The sequence below is a fragment of the Phalaenopsis equestris genome, unplaced genomic scaffold (genome assembly GCF_001263595.1).
Source record: "Phalaenopsis equestris unplaced genomic scaffold, ASM126359v1 Scaffold000392, whole genome shotgun sequence".
NCBI classification, from domain to species: domain Eukaryota; kingdom Viridiplantae; phylum Streptophyta; class Magnoliopsida; order Asparagales; family Orchidaceae; genus Phalaenopsis; species Phalaenopsis equestris.
The window spans coordinates 399,973-420,962 of record NW_018164834.1 but is presented as its reverse complement, the minus strand read 5'-3'; the positions used below and the strand labels follow the sequence as shown (position 1 = coordinate 420,962).

The 20,990-nt window shown below is 35.5% G+C and overlaps 1 protein-coding gene across 1 annotated transcript; it reads right to left on the bottom strand.

Annotated features, from left to right (window-relative positions):
* Positions 1-1,184: 1,184 nt before the first annotated feature.
* Positions 1,185-16,081, bottom strand: LOC110026690 (NADH dehydrogenase [ubiquinone] 1 alpha subcomplex subunit 6-like). The gene is made up of 2 exons (XM_020727738.1): positions 15,780-16,081; positions 1,185-1,467 (listed from the first exon to the last, which is right to left on the bottom strand). Exons 1-2 carry the CDS (start codon positions 15,999-16,001, stop codon positions 1,282-1,284), a joined length of 408 nt encoding a protein of 135 aa, XP_020583397.1. The 5' UTR covers positions 16,002-16,081; the 3' UTR covers positions 1,185-1,281.
* Positions 16,082-20,990: the final 4,909 nt, after the last annotated feature.

Genomic DNA, 20,990 nt, shown 5'->3' with positions numbered 1-20,990 from the left:
GTAAAAAAACGGCAGAATGTTAACCAACAACATTTATCAAATTAAATGCTCCTGTCAAAGTCATAAATCACAATAGATTTTAACGTCATAACTGGTCATGTTAGGAGTAAAAAAAGGCAGAATGTTAACCAACAACATTTATCAAATTAAAGCGTAGAAAAACATATATGAGAAATCAAGAATGAAAATCAATTTCGTGTTACTGTAACAACCACAATATATACATACATACATACATACATACATGCATACATACATATATACATACATACATACATACATACATACATACATACATATATATATATATATATATATATATATATATATATATATATATATATATGCGGCGAGCTCCTCTATTTCTTAGACTAGTGATTTTTTTTCGATTACTAATTCTTTCGTGCAAAAAAAGGAAATGTATCATATGTGATGCTCTCAACTTATGTGTGGGAAACATGTAATGGTAAAATAATATCCTCCGTCTACTGTTGTGAATATTCTGACATGCAATAACCCTAAAATCACCGACCTTGACCATCAAATTCAACTCAATCCACTTCCCCACCTTTGACAGTCAACTCCCAAAGGAGCAAAAAGTAATACTCAAAGCAACAAGACAACATATCATGCCTCTTGAGAAACAAACAATCATTATAAAAATAAGAAGTTTTACATAAATACCACACAATTCACATGTATTCACATATCTAAAACTTAAACTCTTAGATTTACATTCAGTGTCATAAACTATGCATGAAAATGTGTATTTCACTTTTAAAAAATAACAGTGTCATTTTTTATGTGATTATGTATGTAAAAATGAAAGTTTGTGTTAGATATATAAATACAAAGGAATTGAGTGGAATGTATGTAAATCATCCACATATATATATATATATATATACACTCGCATATTTAAAAAGAACAAATAATATCACAAAACCCACCATCTACATTCTCACAGGAAAATAAACAAAGCAAGTCTCCATAAAATCAGTCATTCATTCTCAGATTCTACAGTATAATAATCCAAATCATATTCTAGCAAGCCTTAAGGCCTTTATCTTGAGGGAACTTTGCTTGATTGCTTTCATAAATCACAGATATACAACATACTTTATTCACAATCAAAACTTGCAAATTTTATAAGCAAATACTTTCAGATGATCTTGGAAGAAATACATTCTATCTCATCAGTTAAAAGTTGAAAATTATTTGCAATAGTTTCAAAATGTGAGAAGTACAAAGATACTTTACTTGTTTGATAAAGATCTGGAATTAGAAATAGTTGGTTTCATAGAAACGCTTGAGGAAATCAGAAGCTCCTTGATCTTTGGTGCCCAAATCCTTGACGAGTCCGTCGCGGCCGACAACATACTGCCCAACTATGTGGTGTCGCTGCTTAGCATGATCAACTATGTTTGTCAGCTCCTCCATTGCTTTGAATAGAAGCATGTCAATCACCTGCTCAAAATCATTATAATAATTGTGAATCAGTAAAGCTCACTATTTCTCCTTTTTTTTGTTGTGTGTGTTTTATCACAACAAAGTTAATACTTTCAAGTATTCCAATTGCAGCGTAATAAGACATTCATATTTCAATCTTTTCTTCTAATGTTATGCTGCTTATCTTAATCAGGCTGAAATTGCAGCTTAATCTAAAAAAAAGATTTTTATTTGTTCTCCGTGAACATAAATCCAGTTGATTCAATCTCCATGACTTTTATAAATTTCTGGTTTCTAATACATAGTATGTTATGGCTTACTTGTAACTTTAAGCTGCTGCAGGTTATTTTTTTTTAATAATTTTTTTGCAGTTGCCTGATGCTATAGGTTCCTTCAAGACAACTTCATATTAAGCAGTTTTGATTGAATCATATCAGGCATTAATGAAAACACAGGGTGATCATCAGGTGGACTGCTGGAAAGAAGAAACAAAAAATAGTGAGAAATAAAAGAATATTAAGATTGGCACATGCTCTAAATGTTTACACTTTTCAGTTAATTTAAATGTCATGCTAAAGGAAGAAAAAAAAAAAATATATATATATATATATATAGTTTAAACACACAAGTTTATTAAGAATTCTAAATTTTTTTTCTTGAATTGGTGTTTCGACAAAGCTCTATTGACTCGCCAATAAGGTTTTCTCCTTTATTCATGGCACTCCAAATCCATGTACTTTATAGCAGAGAGGAGAAAGTTCTTAAGTTTGCCGAAAATGTGAAAAGCAAAAATCATCTTAAAGGGGGATTAGAAGAACGAAGGTGCAGCAAGAGTACCAGTTCACAGTGTAAAACGGATCAACTAGGTGAATGTGGGACCCACAATTAAGTGAGCAGCTGACTACACCTGTTTGATGCGATTCAATGAAGGTTTGAGTGCTCGAGCTTAACTCTATGAGTTTGAGTCAGCTTGTGTATTATAAAAGAAATAAAACAATATTAATTCAACCTAATTTTATAACAAAATAAAAAGAAAATGAACAATTATGAGATAAATAATAAGAAATCACTTGATATATATATATATATATAATTTTTCCAAACATCATTAATAAATTAAAGATAAAATCTTGAATTTTAATATAATTTTAGTATATTTCTTGTTAATATATTTTTAAACAAGTCGGCTCACGAGTTAACAGGTCAAATCGTTGTTGGCTTAAGCATGGATAGTCAGCTCATCGAACCTCAGCTTGCATGCCATTTATGGAGCCGCGCTTGAGCCACTAATGAGTCAACTTGGCTCAATTACACCACTATTGCCTGCAATGTTTAAAACATGCAAATTATCTTCAACTCATCATGTGACGCAGGAGCTAGAGTTTTATTTCAGTTTATATGCCTTGATTTATGTTCCTAAGATTGTCATTTGGGTCTTTATGTTTTAGGATAACAAACTTGTAATAACAGAGCCTTAGTGTTTATAAATAGGGTTGTTGTGTATATGGAAGGCAGTTTTTAGAGTTTTCTGGATTTTCCTGAAGGTTGTCCTTGCATTTATTGACGTTGTGTTCTAGGGCTCTCAAGTAGTGATTTTGCCATTGTCTTGTTCTATTCTCATAAATCTTAAAGTGCATTGTTTCCAATTATTTTCCTGTTCTGTGTTGGCTTGTATTCTCTAAATTCCCAATGCAGATTTCTTCTTTCTATTGTGATTCAACAGCTTCTTTCCGCTGCTTCAGCATCATTTGGTCTCAGATCAAAGTTCTTGTGCATCTCTTCTCTCCGCACATTCAGCTTTTTTTTTTCTTCTATGTTGTTCAGATTTCGATCCCTGCCATGGGTTTCCTCTGTTGTGACTACAATTCCATTTTTGTCAACTGTGGAAGTTTTTTCTACTTTCAATCATGCCTCCACGACCAAGAATCAATCAAATGTCCATGGAGGATCTTTTGCATGAAAAGCAACATATGCAAGAGAGACTTGCAAAATTGGAGCTGAAAAACATAGGAACACTTAGGGGCACACGATTTCGTGGCATTAGAAGAAGAAGATGAAAATTCTTTTCATCAAGCTTCTTCCAGTGAAAATGAGTAGCCCCTTCGCACACGAAGGAATGACAGACAATGCAATGCAGAGCTGCTAATCTTGGAATTATGATAGATATTCTTGGTTATGAAGGATGTCTAGACCAAGACAAGTTTATTAATTGGTTGCACGTTGTTGAAAGAATTGTCAAGTTCAAAGATCTGCCCCACCATCAAATTGTGAAGCTTGTTGCTATCAAGTTGAGGAAGAATGCTTCTCTTTGGTAGGAAAACTTGAAGCAGACAAGGAAAAAAGAGGGAATATCCAAAATTACTAAGTGGAGTAAGATAAAAAAGAAATTGTAATGCAAATTTTTGTTGGATCGCTATCTTAAAGAGGTTTTCGTCAGTCTTCGTCATTTAACCAACAGGAAATGATAGAAGTATATGTAGCTGAATTCAAGTATCTCAGTTTAAAATGCAATCTGTCCAAACTTGAAGAACACACTATTGCATAATTTTTGGGTGGTTTGAGACATTCTATAGCCAATTTAGTTCAGTTTCAATCTTCTTGGTCACTCCGTGATATTGTTAACCCTGCATTGAAGATGGAACGACAGCAAAAATGCGGCCGGAACACCCCCTTACGTGGTGCAATAGCTGAATAGATCGACTTCAAGAAATTTGGTCATGCCAAGGTGCTGCCATGAGACCGAAAGGGGAAAGGCAGCAAACAATCTACAGTCCCATCTTGTGGAAAACCTATTATGGAAGTGAGAAACGATTTAGTTAATAGACGTTGATTCAAATGCCATGATTTAGCCATATGGCAGCTAATTGTCCAAATCATCAAGTCATTTCATTAGTGGAAGAGGGAGAACCCGAGTAAAGAGGTTCACTAGAAGAAGAAGATACTACTTTGGTTGGGGAGCAAATAAAACATACAGACGAAGGAGAATTACTTGTTGTATGGGGTCTTATTCGTGTATATAAATCCCCCAACAAAGATTGGTTGTGGCACCCATTTTTAGGACTCAATGCACCGTCCAAGACAAAGTGTCCAATCTTATCATTAACAGCGGGAGTTGAGAAATATGGTGTCCTCTACCATGGTTGAAAAGCACTGGCTAGTAACCCATGTTCATCCACATTCTTAATAACTCGGCTTAAAAGAGAAAAAAAAAAAAGAAGTTACAAAGCAATGTTTGGTGCAATTCTCCAATGAAAAGAAATTTCAAAAGAAAGTGTTATGCATCTCAATGGATGCTTGCCACCTCCTTCTAGGTGTCCTTGGCAATATGATTGCAAAATCATTCCTGACAGCATGTAAATACACACTACTTCCTGGACAATGGTACTTAAATTACGTTGGTTCCTATGCAAAGGAGGTGCGGAAAATTTTGTAGGACTATTCAACTGAACCAGAATTTGAGGTGGAGGAAGAAATTGAAGACCTATTCCACCAAAGAAATTGGACGGATCAAGAAAATAAAATTCATAAGTAAAATTCAATTTCATCAAGAAGCCTATTAAGTTTTGATGAGTTTGAAGATTCCATATTGGAATCATCATCTATGCTCATGTACGATGTGCATAACGATAACTATTTTTCGACATCTAATTGTGGATATGCTTAGAAGCGGGACCAAATTCTAAATATGCAGTTGACAGAATAGCTGATGGTGAAAATTCTAACGATGGAAGGGATTGGCAAATGTTGAGAAAAGAACTCTCTGAAAAAATCCCCTTCCAAATTCACTGGGGCTTGGACTCAATTAGAATCTAAACCACACCACATAATAGGATCAAGTAAATTCGAGAAAAACCGGAACAAACCTACAAACAAAAGTGCAACGAAACAAACCAGAAAAGAATACAAGAATTTGACGTAGAAAAACCCAAAAACAATAAAAAATCACGGAACCACATAAAAAAAAAACTTTCACTATAAAATTAAAAAATTTACAAAAAACACACTCAATTTTCTCTCTACACTCAAGGAAACATACAAGACCTTGCTTCAAACTCTTCTTACTCCGATACAATGCAAGAAAAAAACGTCGAAATCATTGAAATCCTCCTCTCCGACACTTCTCTCATTCACTAGGAACTTTTCGAAGAACTCTCGCACAAGAAGCAAACCATATGCCACTGAAATTCGGCTTCTTAAACATAAGTCATGTGACAACCGCTCCGGGCCCATAGGCGCCCGAACTTTGGCGCCAAAGCACCTTGTTCTTTGGAGTTCACGATGGTGCACTTAAGTTGGGCGCTTAAGCGCCCAATATTAGGCGCCTAGGCACCCACTCCACTGTTCGCACCCTGATGTGGGCGCTCAAGCACCGACTGATTTGTCTAGCGGTGCAGTGTTCGTTGGTGCTCCTGATTCTCCAAATCATGCTCCACATCATAACAATCTCCCACTTGGAGACTGATAGAACCCAACATTAGTCCTTTGTACCTGCACCTCCATTCGAAACACATTCATGGTCACGTATAGTGGTGTGATTCACCCAGGGTTTCAACTTTCATGAAACCCAACTGAAGCCAAGCATAGCTTCAATTTCTTAACAGTCACCACATTCGTCAACATGTCCGCCGGATTTTGAGCTATATGTATCTTCGCCAAGGACAACCATTCATCGCTAGAAGCGAGTGAATAAATGATGCTTCAGTTGAATGTGTTTTGTCCTGCATGAAAAGTACCATTCTTAACAGATGAATCACACTCATATTGTCATTATGAACCTCTCGGATCACCTGCTCCTTTCCTAATTCTATCATGAAACTTTGTAGCCAAATCAACTCCTTACTAGCCTCAGTGATTACAACATATTCGACATCCGTAGTTGAAAGAGCAATGATTTTCTGAAACATGAAAACCCAACTCGACGCTATGTTCTCCAATGCAAATATATACCCCATTGTACTTCTCCTTCTAGCCAAATCTAAATCTACAAGTTCTTGTAGACTGATCTCTGCACTTAAATAGTAAAGTGGTCTGTTGACTGTTCCTCTCAACTACCTAAGAATTCACTTCACCACCTCCCAATGATGTCTGTTTGGATTGCCCATGTACCTGTTGATCACTCCTACTATATATGTAATATCTGGTTTGGTACAAATCATCGCGTACATCAAACTTCCAACCGCTGATGCATATGAAATTCTCTACATCTGTGGTTGCTCTGCTTCAGAGTTAGACGATTGCTCATTAGATCATTTAAAATGACTACTTGAGGGGGTACAAACTGAGTTTGCCTCTCCCATGTTGAATCTCTGTAGAGGATCTTCTCAACATACTCTACCTGAGACAACTTCAACGTTCCTGCATTTATGTCCTTGTTGATTCTCATTCTGAGGTACTTCCTGATTTAACTTAAATCATTCATCTCGAACTCACTTGATAACTGTTTCTTCAAGTCCCTGATTTTTTTATATATGTCCCTGCAATCAACATGTCATCCACATACAAGAGAAACAAGACATAACAATTACTGAAGTGTTTAATGAAATAACAACGGTTTACCTAACATTTTATGTACTCATTGTGTAATATAAACCTGTTAAAACTCCTGTATCACTATCTCGAGGTCTGCTTCAAGTCATAGAGGTTTTTTTTCAATCTATAGACCAAACATTCTTTGTCTGAAATCTAGTAACCTTGTGGCTGCACCATGTACAGTTCCTCATCCAAATCTCCATGTAAGAAAATTGTTTTTACATTTATCTACTCCAGATGTAAATCTTCCTCTGCTACAAGACTCAGTACAACCCTGACAATCGTCATTTTTACCACTGAGGAAAAGATCTCAGTATAATCTAAACCATCTTTCTGCTAGAAGCCTCACAACAAGTCTTGCCTTATAACGTTTGCTACCATCTGACTCCCCTTTCAGCCTATAGACCCACTTATTGTATAGTACTCTTTTTGGTGGTAACATCAAATTCCAAGTTTGATTTGACTACAAATATTGCATTTTTTCATCCATAGCATGCTCTCATTATCTTGAATCTTCAACTTGAGTGGTCTTCTTAAAGCACTCTAGTTCTAGCTCACCACAATTAGTTAGTAACAAATAGTGTAACGAAGGAGAATAACTGTGTACAGGTTGTATCACTCAGTTGGATCTCTTGACTTCAGTAGCAGGTGACTAGAAACTTCCAGTGCTCCTTCTGGTTGAGCAATACTTCTTTCGCCGTCCTCCTGATCATCATTGTCTTCTATCTAAACATACTTGGACATTCAGAAGTAGCTGACAGACTTTCCTGAGTTCTTGTCATGTTCTTATACATATCTATTTCATTGAAAGTGAAATCTCTGCTCCCGATGAATTTCTGATTCTGAAAATCCCAGAATTTGTATTCAAAATCTGAGTTGTATCCAATGAAGGCGCAATTAATAGATTTCAAGTCAAGCTTACTCCTGAACTCTGCATCAACATACACATACGCAAAACACTAAAATATTCCTAAATAAGATAGATTTACATTTTTGTCACTCCAGAGTTCTTCAGGCAAACCTTCCTCCAAAGGTATTGATGGACTATGATTAGTCAGATAAACTGCAGTGTTTATTGCTTCAGCCCAAGCTGTTTTGGCAAGCCTACATGAAACCCCATGCTCCTAGCATGCTTCGTGATTGTTTTGTACATAAAACACCATTATGCGGCGGTGTCCTTGGAACATTCAACTAATTCATGACCCCCCCTCTATAGCACAACAATTCCTGAACTTCTGATCGCGGTACTCGCCCCCATTATCTAATCTGAGATACTTCAACTTAAACCCTATCTCATTTTCTATCCTAGTATTTTACTTCTTAAAGGCATCAAACACATCAGATTTTTGTTTTAACACATACGTTTCTCGTGTGATCATTAATAAACGTTATAAAATAGTGAGAACCTCCAATGGACTAAAGCGGAGTAGGACCCCATACGTCAGTATGCACTAACTCCATTTTTTTTTTTATTTCACCATTAAACCACACTTAGAGAAAGAGACATCCTTCTGCTTGTCATATATAGTATTCACATAAATACAGATCAACTGATTTCAAACCCTGAAGTTTATTTTTAGAAAGTAGATACTTCATATATTTCTCGCTCATATGGCCAAACCAACGATACCACAGACCTGATTCGACCCTGGTTCCAATTACATCAATAAAAATGGTCATTTCATTGATCAGGTAAAGGGCGCCTTAAATATTGCCCTGAGCCATCACTTGCGTACCCATGCCACCTTCCACGAATCACCCATAAAAGTAGTCACAATTTCTGACTTTGTCAGCTGGCCCAATGAAATGAAATTTCTCTTCAGACTTCGAAAGTATTTAACTTCAGTACACTTCCAGACTATTCCATTTCGCAAACTGATATCAATGTCACCCTTTCTTATGATACTGAAGGCCTTGTCATCTCTAGATAAACCTTCTCTAGATCATTTTGAGTATAGTTTTTAAACGCCTCTTTGTGAGGGCAAGCATGAAAAGAGCATCTGAATCTGTTATCCAAAATTCAGTGCTAACTACAAATAACATTAGGGAGTCACTTTGGATTTCACCGGTAGAGACATTTGCAGAGAGATTTATTTCCTGTCCTCCACCACCAACTTTCCTTGGAGCTTTGCAGTCCCTCTTGAAATCTCATTTCTTAGTACAGTTCAAGCATTCTCCTCTGCTATTTCCTCTATTTGACTAAAACTTAGACCTGTCTCTTCAACCATTCCTGTCTTGATTCCTTCCTCGGTTATTAGCATTCAACGCAGAACTTAAAGATTCACCATTCGTTGCTTTCAGTGAACTTCTTCATTCAACATCCATGATGTCATCGAAGTTCAAATTCGAATTCCTTGAAGAATTGCTCACCGCTGTGAACAAACCATCCAAACTGTCGCAATGAAAGATCGTATCACCCGTGCTCCATCCTCATCATCAAATTTGATCATCACAGAACACAAATGACTCGTCACAATATTAAAATTATTCAGATGTTCTGCCACTAAACTGTCTTCCACCATCTTCATATTAAATAACTTCATCAGAAAAAAATTATTTAAAACATCAGGTTTTTCATACATTGATCAATGCAGTTATGAGTTCCACCATAGGTTCTTCATTTACAATGTTGAACGCAACATATGAGAAAAGTGACAACTGAATCAAACCTAATGTCATTCGAACCAACACTTTTCATTCATCCATAGGCATAGACTCAAGCTTCCTTGAAATTCCTTATAGTGACAAACATAGCATTTTCTGATAAGGCAAATCCCTCACTTGAATCCTCTAGACTGCAAACTTTGTCTCATTGAACTTCTCCACTTTAAATCTTGCTTACTCGACCATTGCTCCCACTCGAATCAAACCGCGGTCTGATACCACTTTGTTGAGAAAAGAACTCTCTGAAAGGATGCCCTTCCAAATTCACTGAGAGCTTAGACTCAATTAGAATCTAAATCATACCACATAATAAGATCATGTAGATTCAAGGAAAATCAGAAAAAACCTACAAACAGAAGCACAACAAAACTAACCAGAAAAGGACACAATAATTTATCATCAAAAAACCAGAGAATAGAAAAAAAACCACGGAGTCACACCACCAGAAAACTTCCACTAAAAAAATCAGAGAGTTTATTGAGAATATACTCAAGGAAACTTACAAGACGTTGCTCCAAACTCTTCCTGCTCCAATCTGACGGAAGAAACACATGTCAAAATTATTGAAATCCTCCTCTCTGACACTTCTCTCATTCACCAGAAACATATAGAAGAACTCTCGCACAGGAAGCAAACCCTACGTTGCTAAAATTCGGCCTCTTAAACAGAAGTTGCATGCGAACAGCTCCGTGTGCATAGGCGCCCACGCTTTAGCGCCAAAGCTCCCTATTCTCTGGAGTTCGTGAGCATGCGCCTAAGTTAGGCGCTTAAGCACCCAATATTGGGTGCCTAGGCTCCCACACCACTTTCTGCACCCTGATGTGGGCACTTAAGCGCCCATAGGCTAGCACTTAAGCCTGCCTCCTCTGTCAAGCTGTGCAGTGTTAGTGGGTGCTACTGGTGCTCCAAATCAAACTCCATACCATAACAAGAGAGTGATCAAACAAGACAATATGATGATTCTACTTCTCTCATCCATCAAAATTAGATTGATCTACATGATCATATGGATCAGACATCATTACTTCAACAACAACCAAGCTTGAAAGCTCAATTAATGTATTTCAACCCTGATATGAGACAAATCGAATATCTTACAACAAAAATTGCACCTATTAATCCTGGTTCTAAAAAAATTGATGTCAAGTGGATTGAGATGCTTCCGAATTAGAGCTGGAAACCCTTGATCTAGTTTGAATAGTGACAAAGTTAGCAGATACTTGGATCACCGAACATAACCTACATATGGATTAGAGAGACTCTATCACTTTCAATGTTTTTAAATTGGCTCCTCAATACGAATCAAATTTTGAGATAGCTCAATATGAGGGAATGTTGCCAACCCTAGGAGAATGACGTGGAAGCTAGAGATTTATTTCAATTTATATGTCTTGGTTTATGTGTTTTAGTTTATTATTTGTGATTTTATGTTTTCAAATGACAAAGTTGTATTAAGAGAGTCTGGATGCTCATAAATAGGCCTGTTGTGTATAAGGAATGCAGATTTTGGAGAGTTTTTATAGTTGTTTCTTAAGGTTGGCTTTGCTTTCCTTGCGATTGTATCCTGAGGTGGCTCTCAGGTGGTGATTGTGCCATTATATCTTGCTCTTTTCTTAAACTTCCTAAAGAGCATTGTTTCCAGTTACTTTTCCTGTTCTCAGTTGATTCCCACCGCACATTTTTTCTTGATGTTGCGATTCAGCAACTTATTCTCGCTGTTGCGGCTTCACCATGAAACCTGCTAATCCATCTATATCCTCCCATATTACCTTTATTGTGCCATAAATAAAGATTATTCTGGAAAAAAATAACAAAACGAAGAAAATTACCACAACCAAAATGATAGTACATTCAACAATTGTAAAAACCAAATCTGTCAGCACTTGGCCATCTTTGCCATCTTACAAACATCACCTAACTCCATCTTATCATAGAAACCACCTGACTAATAGTATTGGCAATCATCATGAGATTCTGGTTGATCTTCACAAAATTAAAATAAGATGGTAATCATGGACCGAGCACTGAAATGATTCCGCAATCTCCTCTGCCAAAATATAGCTATTTGAATCCAAAGGATTACGGGTTTTTCTGCTCTTAGAAAGCTTCATAGTCGTTGGGTTTGAATGTTCCGAAGATATTTTATTTCTTGCTTCAATCCAATTATCAAGTTCTCAATCTCAGTTCTAAAAATTACCTAATTAGACTTCAAAAGATAATATAAACCGATATAACGATTTAGCTTTGCAAGAGCACATATCATCAAACCGTCATACTGATTTCTTTTACAAATATTACATACCAATATGCAAACTGCTGATTCACAGAGAATATTGAAGTCACCCAAACATAAATAAAATACTATAATTTCTATTTCTAGGAATCTATGAAAGCAATTTTTAGTGTTATCAGTTCAAAACAGAAATCATGGCAGTAATTGTTTTTCATCTCTTGTATTTCTTACAAATTCTAAAGAATCATAAACTTAATAGACATTATCCTTCCAGCAACAATATTAATATATTTTCAATGCCATCACTAAGCTGTATATCATGAAAAATGTGATGATAACACATCACCTACTTCTATATTAAGCTTCTTTTATTCATAAGATGCCCTCTAGGCATATTGATAGAAAGTTTTTCGAGCTAGTAGGTGCGGCAGGCTTTGCTCTATAATTAAATACTTGCTTGTTTTACATGGTTTTAACGAGAATTCATCTGTCCCTCACTCATACTTTTGCTCATTTCTTCCCTCCTTGCCTTATTTCTCCTTGAGACAATTTTGTGGCTTTATAGTTCCCGTTATAATAACCAAAAGAGTTTAGATAAGGCAAATGATGACTGATGTAAACAGGGAAGAGAAATTAAAGGAAAAAAAAAAGAGAAAAATGAAAATATAATTGGTGGCAAGGGTTGAAGAAGAATTCAATAATCCAACAAAAACAATCATCAAACCCTAAACTCATCAGCTCCTTATATAGATGGAGTCAGGACTTATTACGAAGAAATGCAGACTGACAAAAAAAAAACAAGAAATTGCAAGCTAAACATAATAAAACCACAGAAATAAATCCTAATATAATTTATCCAATATCCCTAAGATCGGGAAAACTCTTTCCAAGTTTGTTGATGGAGACCAGGCTAAATGAGGTGGTAGCATTGGCTTGTGCCACAGTGTGACTCAATAATCAGTATGATAACATGTAGGAACAAAGCAAGCATCTATAGGTTTTCATGGAGACCACTATAAAGAATCTATCATGGAAATGAAAGCAAACAACTCAACCAGCCTTGAAGGAGATGATGACACTACACAATGTGAAGTGGGGATTGAATAACCAAAGAGATGTAGGACAAGCTTGTGCATATACTTGAGTAATTCTTAGCACTGATAACAGCACAAAAACTATTAGTCATTACCACAAGAAGTACAAGTACATCACTCAATATATTATGTGTGGTTTCATTAAAAATAGACTAACACATTTAAAAATTAAGTATAAGCACAAATCTTCTTGAAATAATGAACATCCTCATGACTATAGATGAAAGTCTAGTACATCTTCTGCCATATCATCACAATCATCATCAGATAATATCTCTTTATCATTAGCATGTCCAGTTAAGACTTGTCCAATTCTTCTAAGGATCTAGATGGTTTGGTTCTAGAGCTTTTTATACGTTTCGCTTCTTTCATGAACATGTTGAGACTGATTTACACAATATCCATAAATAAGAGCATGACAAGAATATATCAATGTTGTTGGTATGGCAGAGATCGAGGATATTGACAGTCATCATAATTGGCGTACCAACCCTAAAAATGGGGTAATATAAAGATCACATGGATCGATCATTACAATACAATATGATCTATTTGTCATTACAGTGGAAGCAGAGATGGAATAAGGTGGGCAAAGGGAACCATAGGGAGGGCATAATATTCTCTGTATGACCATAAATAGGTGACTTATACGATAACAAAAGGACTCCACAATTTGGGGTGCCTGCAATGCTAAAATGAGCAGTTATACTGCTAATGGAGAGTTGAAGTCATGCATTATGGGCATAAAGGTCTCTTGAGGGAGCTAATATCCCACCATGAGGGGTGGAGTCACGAGCAGTAAGGATGCCAATAGCAAGATAACATGAGTGCACATGAAAGAATGAAGAGGCAGTGGAACATGTTGCAAAAGCATAACTAAATGACACACATACTGTAAAGGTGCTAGCGAAATAAAAAGTAGCACTGGGATCTAAGTAAGCTAGAAAATGGCAAGGTCGCATGCATAAATGTGATAAAAGTGCATGCGGCTCAACTCAAAGCGTCACAGGGATACGGGCAAGTGAGCTTAGAAACAATGCAAGAAGATATCGAGGATTCTTGTTACATATGCGGAAACATGATAAAAAATGACAACAGCTTAAAGAGGAATGGCTAGTCTGATATCAAATAATGCAAATAAAGAAAGGAAATTAGAAGGGAATACAAAAAAAAGAAAAAAAAGGATGGTTGTGGCTGAGGTTAGGAAGAATTTGATAATCCACGAATACAAATCATCAAAACCTAGACTCATTACCACCTCAAATAAAGGGAATCATGGCTTACTAAAATAAAATCCACTTAAATTGAAAATGGTTAATAAAAAAAAATCAGTATCTAAGCCAATGATAAAAAAAATAAATCAAAATATAATTTATCATACATCAATGAAGATAATCATCGTCACCGTTATCATTTCTGTGAAATTGTAGGGTTTAATATTTGTAAGTCTAAACATATTGGATATTGGTGTTAAGTGGTTGATTTTACCCTTGTGGATGCATGGGTTCCACGTCTCTAAGGATAATTTATTTCACTATATATTTTTTGAATGTGATTGGATCCCACTTCCCCAAATAAGCTCAAACATTTTTTGAAATAAGAAAGAATGGAATTGAGTTCTCATTCTTAAAACTTATCATCAAAAACTTAAGAAATGAGTTTAAATTTTGAGGGCGATGAAGTTACCTGCAATTTTGATTTATTTGTTTGCTCCTAATGACAATACAATAATATTAACAAATAAGATGATGAGATAAAGTATCATACTTGTTTAAAATAATAATAATGAATAAAAAATTAATATAAGGATAATTAAAAGTAAAACTAGCTATAAATGTTCTCTAGCTTTCTCATCATCCCTGAGATCATGAACATCAATGCGCCACTGCATACACAAATATGGCCATATACGTAAACACTGGCTTTCTTTTGCGCATTCTAAATACGGAAACTAATATGCTAGATTGAGTCCATCCACCAAAGTGGCTGAATCGAACTCACATTCCAAAGTAGCTAAATTTCACCTTTGCCAAAGGGGCAACCTAGCCCACCTAGGGAGGGATAGCTATTAGGGAAAGTCATCATTACTATCAAAGACATAGGTCCATCCTCCTTTAAAGGCGCCGCCTGACATCCACGTCAAGGTCTTTTCATCAAGACACCATGAATTGGTGTCGTGCTGTACTAAGTGTATTTTCTATTATTTTCTACTTTTTGCATAAAAGGTAAGTCAAGAGGAGAGAAGAGTATCCGGGATACTTTTCTAAATTCTCTCTCCCTCTCTCCCTCTCTAGAACTGTAATTCGGTAAACCTACTCTTAGCCATTTTCTCAAGCTTGTCGAAGGTTCAAGCTTAGTAAAAAATTTGTGAGACCTTCTCTCAAATCTCACCACCATCTCTCTCTCTCTCTCTCTCTCTCTCTCTCTCTTCTAACTTAATTGCACGAACACAAGGTCTTTACAGAATTATATGTACTCACGAACGAATCACTACGTGTTAAGAGAATTCAACAATCACAAAACATTAAGGAAAAAAATTAAAACTTTTCTCATCCTTCAAAAACAAGTCACCTTCATCTGGTCTATTAATGCAACTTTCATCAGAAAACTACATCCAAATAAAGCGTGGAAGAGAAGTACGAGATCAATCCAAAACCCAAAGGTCAAAATTGAAACATTTTCACATCCAATCATCAGAAAATTTGTTCCAAGTGGAAAGAGGAATAAACACATAATTTAGTCCAAAAACAGCTGGTTTCAGGATCGTATGAGAAATTAGGTCTTGAGCTGACAAAGAGGGATTTGTTCACCTTAGGGTTGGTGACGTTGGCGTTCTTGCGAATCTCTGCGGAGATAGTCGATCGGAGCTGAGAGATGGTGACGACGTCGTCGAGGTTGTAGATGTTCATCACGGTGGGAAGTGAGCGACACGCTTTCCTGAAGAAATCAAAGGTCTTGCTCCTCGCCTCCTCCAATGTCTTCGAGTTGGGCGGCACTTTAGCTCCCAATACACCCCTCAGCGCCGTCGCCATGGATCCTCTCTTCTTCCCTAGATCGCTGGCTTGCTCTATACCCAGCTTCCAACGTCACAGGAGTTGGAATGCGCTGGGATTGGCATTTACATACCACATAATTCTTCTATTTGCATATCTACCCACTAACTTTAATATTTAAACGCATAACTACATGAATTATGTGGTACGAATGAAAATTTCATAAAAAAAATTAATATTATTTTTATTATATTATTTGTAGGAGCTTGAGGTCATGCTGGTTCAAATAAAGTTTAGGGATTTACTGGATTATCAGTTTAAGCTCTTGTATTTATGTATAACAAAAGTTTGTTATAGTGCAAAATGAGTTCTTCAAACATAGTCAATGAGCTCCCAATACTTCAAATCTATTATCATTGCAACATGTAATATAAAATATTCATTTATTCTAGAAAAAAAAAATTATGCAAAAATATTTTATAGATCTCTTCATACCACATAATTCTTCTATTTGCATATCTACCAACTAACTTTAATATTTAAACGCATAACTACATGAATTATGTGGTACGAATGAAAATTTCATAAAAAAAATTAATATTATTTTTATTATATTATTTGTAGGAGCTTGAGGTCATGCTGGTTCAAATAAAGTTTAGGGATTTACTGGATTATCAGTTTAAGCTCTTGTATTTATGTATAACAAAAGTTTGTTATAGTGCAAAATGAGTTCTTCAAACATAGTCAATGAGCTCCCAATACTTCAAATCTATTATCATTGCAACATGTAATATAAAATATTCATTTATTCTAGAAAAAAAAAATTATGCAAAAATATTTTATAGATCTCTCAAAAATAATTCAGAAGATATAAGCAAACTTAGGATCTATTTGGGATAGTTGCAGTTATTTGAAGAAGCATACTGTGAAGCTATTGCAGAAAAAAATATTGTCTAAAAAATGACGATGACTATTACAACTTTATTTTTCTCTCATAAAGTCATATCTTAGCTTTCTGACAGTCAATGCACTAAAATATGTTAGGTTGCAAAACAAACTTACTATTACTTTTTTTTTTTGAAAAAATAGATAAAACATAATTTTGTGCCTGAGCGACACCATACTATGCCCCAAACATAGTTTTATGCGTAGTTTTGTGGCATTGGTCTATAGAAAAAAAAAAGTGCATTGTATCTCACAATACATGGATTTCAAGAATTTTGATATTTGACTCCCTAAAATTCTGATTGCAGTTTATAATATCACGGAATGTTGAATACATATAGATCAATTTCTCTATATTTAGAACTTGGTTGATTTCTAAATTCCCAATGCAATATAAAGTGCTCCCCCACCATCGATAACCTCCCCCACCAGCCATTGCCACCGACTACCACCACCAACCACTACCATCCTGCATTGACTGTCGGCCTTAATTTTGTATGTCGGCCTTCGCCGACCTATGTTGCACAAACACGAACACTAACATGACATGACACAAATACATCAATTATTAAAAATATATGACACAGACCCTTGACGTACACATTGTTATAATAAAAAAATTTAAAATATTTATATATTAAATAAATAAAAGATAGGAGTTAATAATATAACAGAGAACATGCGGTGGTCGGACCGAATAATTTTTCCTACTTCACGGGAGTCAAAATTTTAGAAGCTAAAACATAAAATCCATGTAGTAATGAATTATAAATTAATAAACAGGGAACCTGGAAGGAACAAAAACCCACAGAAAATCCTTTACCTACATCAGTTAAAGCAAATATCAAAGGATTCGGGTTTGCATTGTGTTAGTAGTACTCACTATAATTGTCCAGTGCAAAGAGTTTGAATGCCTTTAATCTTTAGAAATATAGATGCTAGATTTGTAAATCAATAAGAATTCTGTGATATGGATGTAATTTCCCCTGAAACAGAATATATCAATATGATCCAACATAACAACAACATGATTCTAAGCCAAGTTACAGCACAACAGTACTGGCAAACATAATTTTGGTGACATTAATGATGTGTTTTAAGCCAAAGATACAACACATCAGCTACAGATAAAAAATTCTACGCGAGCATTAAAAACTTAGAGCACATCAGCGTGACCATGCCACTATAATTGTCAAGTATTAAAAGCCATTAAAACTTGCAAGTTTTCGCAAACGAATACACCAAAACTTTCGAATTTTCACAAACAATTATAAACAAATTTCAGGTTTTGACAAACCAAAGCAATAGACATTTCAGATTTTTCAAAATGAGGCTTTCCAAACTTTCACAAACTGCAATTATTTCCAAATTTCTCAAACCAAAACACATAACTTTCAGATATTTGCCAAAATGAAGGCATTGAAACTTTGCATTTCTATAAATAAAAGCTAAAGGTCATTTCAATTTTTTTAAAAAAATTGAAACCATCATGATGAAACCTAAGCAAGCAACTAAATTCAACATAGACTCATTTCAAGCCATATATCATTCAAGACAATAGAAAACTCATGATCAAATTTCTTCAATTACACTTTCTGCAATGGGTAACCAGCATCGACCAAGTAATATTTGTCTAATAAATTGAACAATTAGTATAGAGATTCAAGTTTTTCATTCAATGAGTTCAATCTCGAGCGTACCTGTAGGTGGATGTGGAAAGTTGTTACTGGGATTTCATGTCGCAGATTTGAAAACTCAACTGTCACGTACGCTGCCCTCCCAACACCAGCCATAACAAAAATGAAGCACATGTTAAAGTCGCAGATGACCATGACATTTTGGGTAGGGCTACCACAACGACCGATAAATGACATCTTATCACTATTTGGGATACGTGCGTCAACATGTGTTCCATCAATCGCATCAATGTAGTCCTGATGAGTAAATGTTAGGTTTAACATATCATTGCATACCCTTACAAAATTAACTATAATGCAACCGAGAGAATACCTTGAAAAAAGACATATATTTTGCATCATGTGATATCTCAGCGGGTATCTGCTCAAGCTTATAATCTAAGGGTCTGATGACATGATATAACAGACTAACAACTGCGCTCAATCCGGTTGAGAAGTATCTGCTTATCGTTTCTGATGAGTGTTGAAATCGCTCCATCGCTCCACGTATCGACTCATTGTGTGATAATATGTAAAGAGTCAAAGCCAAGACCTCACGAAGCACCTCACGTGAATTGGTCCTCAAAAATCCATGAAGACCGTGAGATCCTACGAGTAATTCCTGAAGATCGATAAATATTATTTGGCTCATTCGAAACATGTTACAAAATCGTGGTGGGTGCCCTACAAGCAACTCTCCCACCCATTTTTCGCCAATATAAGAAGATGTCATGTATGACGACCGATCAATGTACTGGTTATAGTACTCGTACATCAAACATATTGTCGTCAGAAACTTCCCTCTTCGCTTTCTGCTACGTGTATCCATGTGGGCCTCCATCCGTGTTCTTCTACTTGCATCCATAGTGATGAATATCCCTAAATGTTTCCCCTAAACAATTATCATTTATATGAGAGTTTTAGACAAAAAAAAGAAATGTTTACAAATAATTAGGAAGGTATAACAAAGTTCATAAGCACAACTCTAGAAAAAAAAAAAAGATACTGTAATGTAAATATTCTAGTGATGAAAGATATAAATCATCTCAATTGTTCAAACGATCATAAAAACGGCGAATATATGTCACTCTGCGGGCGGCAGACATCTGTACAAAGAAATCCCTATAGACCGGGTCCTCTAGTAATTCTGCTGCGAACAGTTACAACTCTTAGTCTGCATAAATTTTGGTTGTAGCACTTAGGATTTGAAGTGCCTCTGCGATAGTGCTTGAATGAGAAGCCTGATGTTCTGCTTTGAAACAAGAAATCGCCTCAGATAACTCTTTTCTGAGAAAAGAAACACCAGATTTTTTTTTATCAGCAACCCTGGGACGTTTGAAACGGGAAATAGATTCATATTCGTTCTGTTCTGGGCTGGGGACGTCAATAAAATCCAGCAAACCCTGTCTTGCTTGGGCTACATGCATAGTTACCCATTGCAACCACTCCCCCAAACATGCGACCCAGTTTCTCCTCTAATTCAGTCTCAATTCCAAAAAGCTTAAACTTTTTTTGCAGCAGACACCACCTACATAGAAATTTATAAACACCCAATTATAATAAAATATAAAGTTACCAAATAAAGAAGTTTACAAACAAAGCTCACCGCAAGTCTTTCAGCCCACTATTCCTCAGGTGTATCAACTATTCGCTTCATTGGATCCCAACCAAGACCTGTAGAACCCCTTTTCAATTCATTCCAAATTTTTCATTCCTTCTTCATTTGGTCTCACTTATTCTTCATTTGCAACATGTCGTATTCTCTGCCTGTACATTCCTTGAAATTTTTAATAATATTTTGCCATCATTCTTTATTGAAATGGGTCGTAGACTCATTTCCCCGTTCAATCTTTTTAAGACAAAGGTCGCAAAATAATATTTTTGTATCTTTTTCCCACAATGCGGGTGTTGCAACCTCCTTAGACTTATTATCTATGTTATTAATATAACAAAACAAAGTCATGAAACACAAGAGTATAATCAATTAGTTGCTACTATTGTAATGGACTCATAAACAAACATTAGCAAACAACAATGAATACAATAAATAAAACAAACAAAATCTAAGCTATTATAAAGTGTTATATCAATAAACATTAAGTTTTTTAGAAATATATATATATATTTCTTAAAAACTTAATCAGTGGTATGTGAATAACATAGAAAAAGAATTCGGTGGTATTGCGACGAAGAAGAAGGTGATTACTATATCGCAAAAAGAAGCCAAACATATTACGCAAACAACAAATCATTAAAAAATGTAAGATTCAATACATCATAACATAATAAAAAATCTTAAAAGTGCAAAGAGGGATCGTATAACAATAGCTCATAATAGATCTTTAAAACCTCAATAAAATGAGATATCTAAATAGTTCTCAGACACGTAGGAGGTTCAAAATCGTAT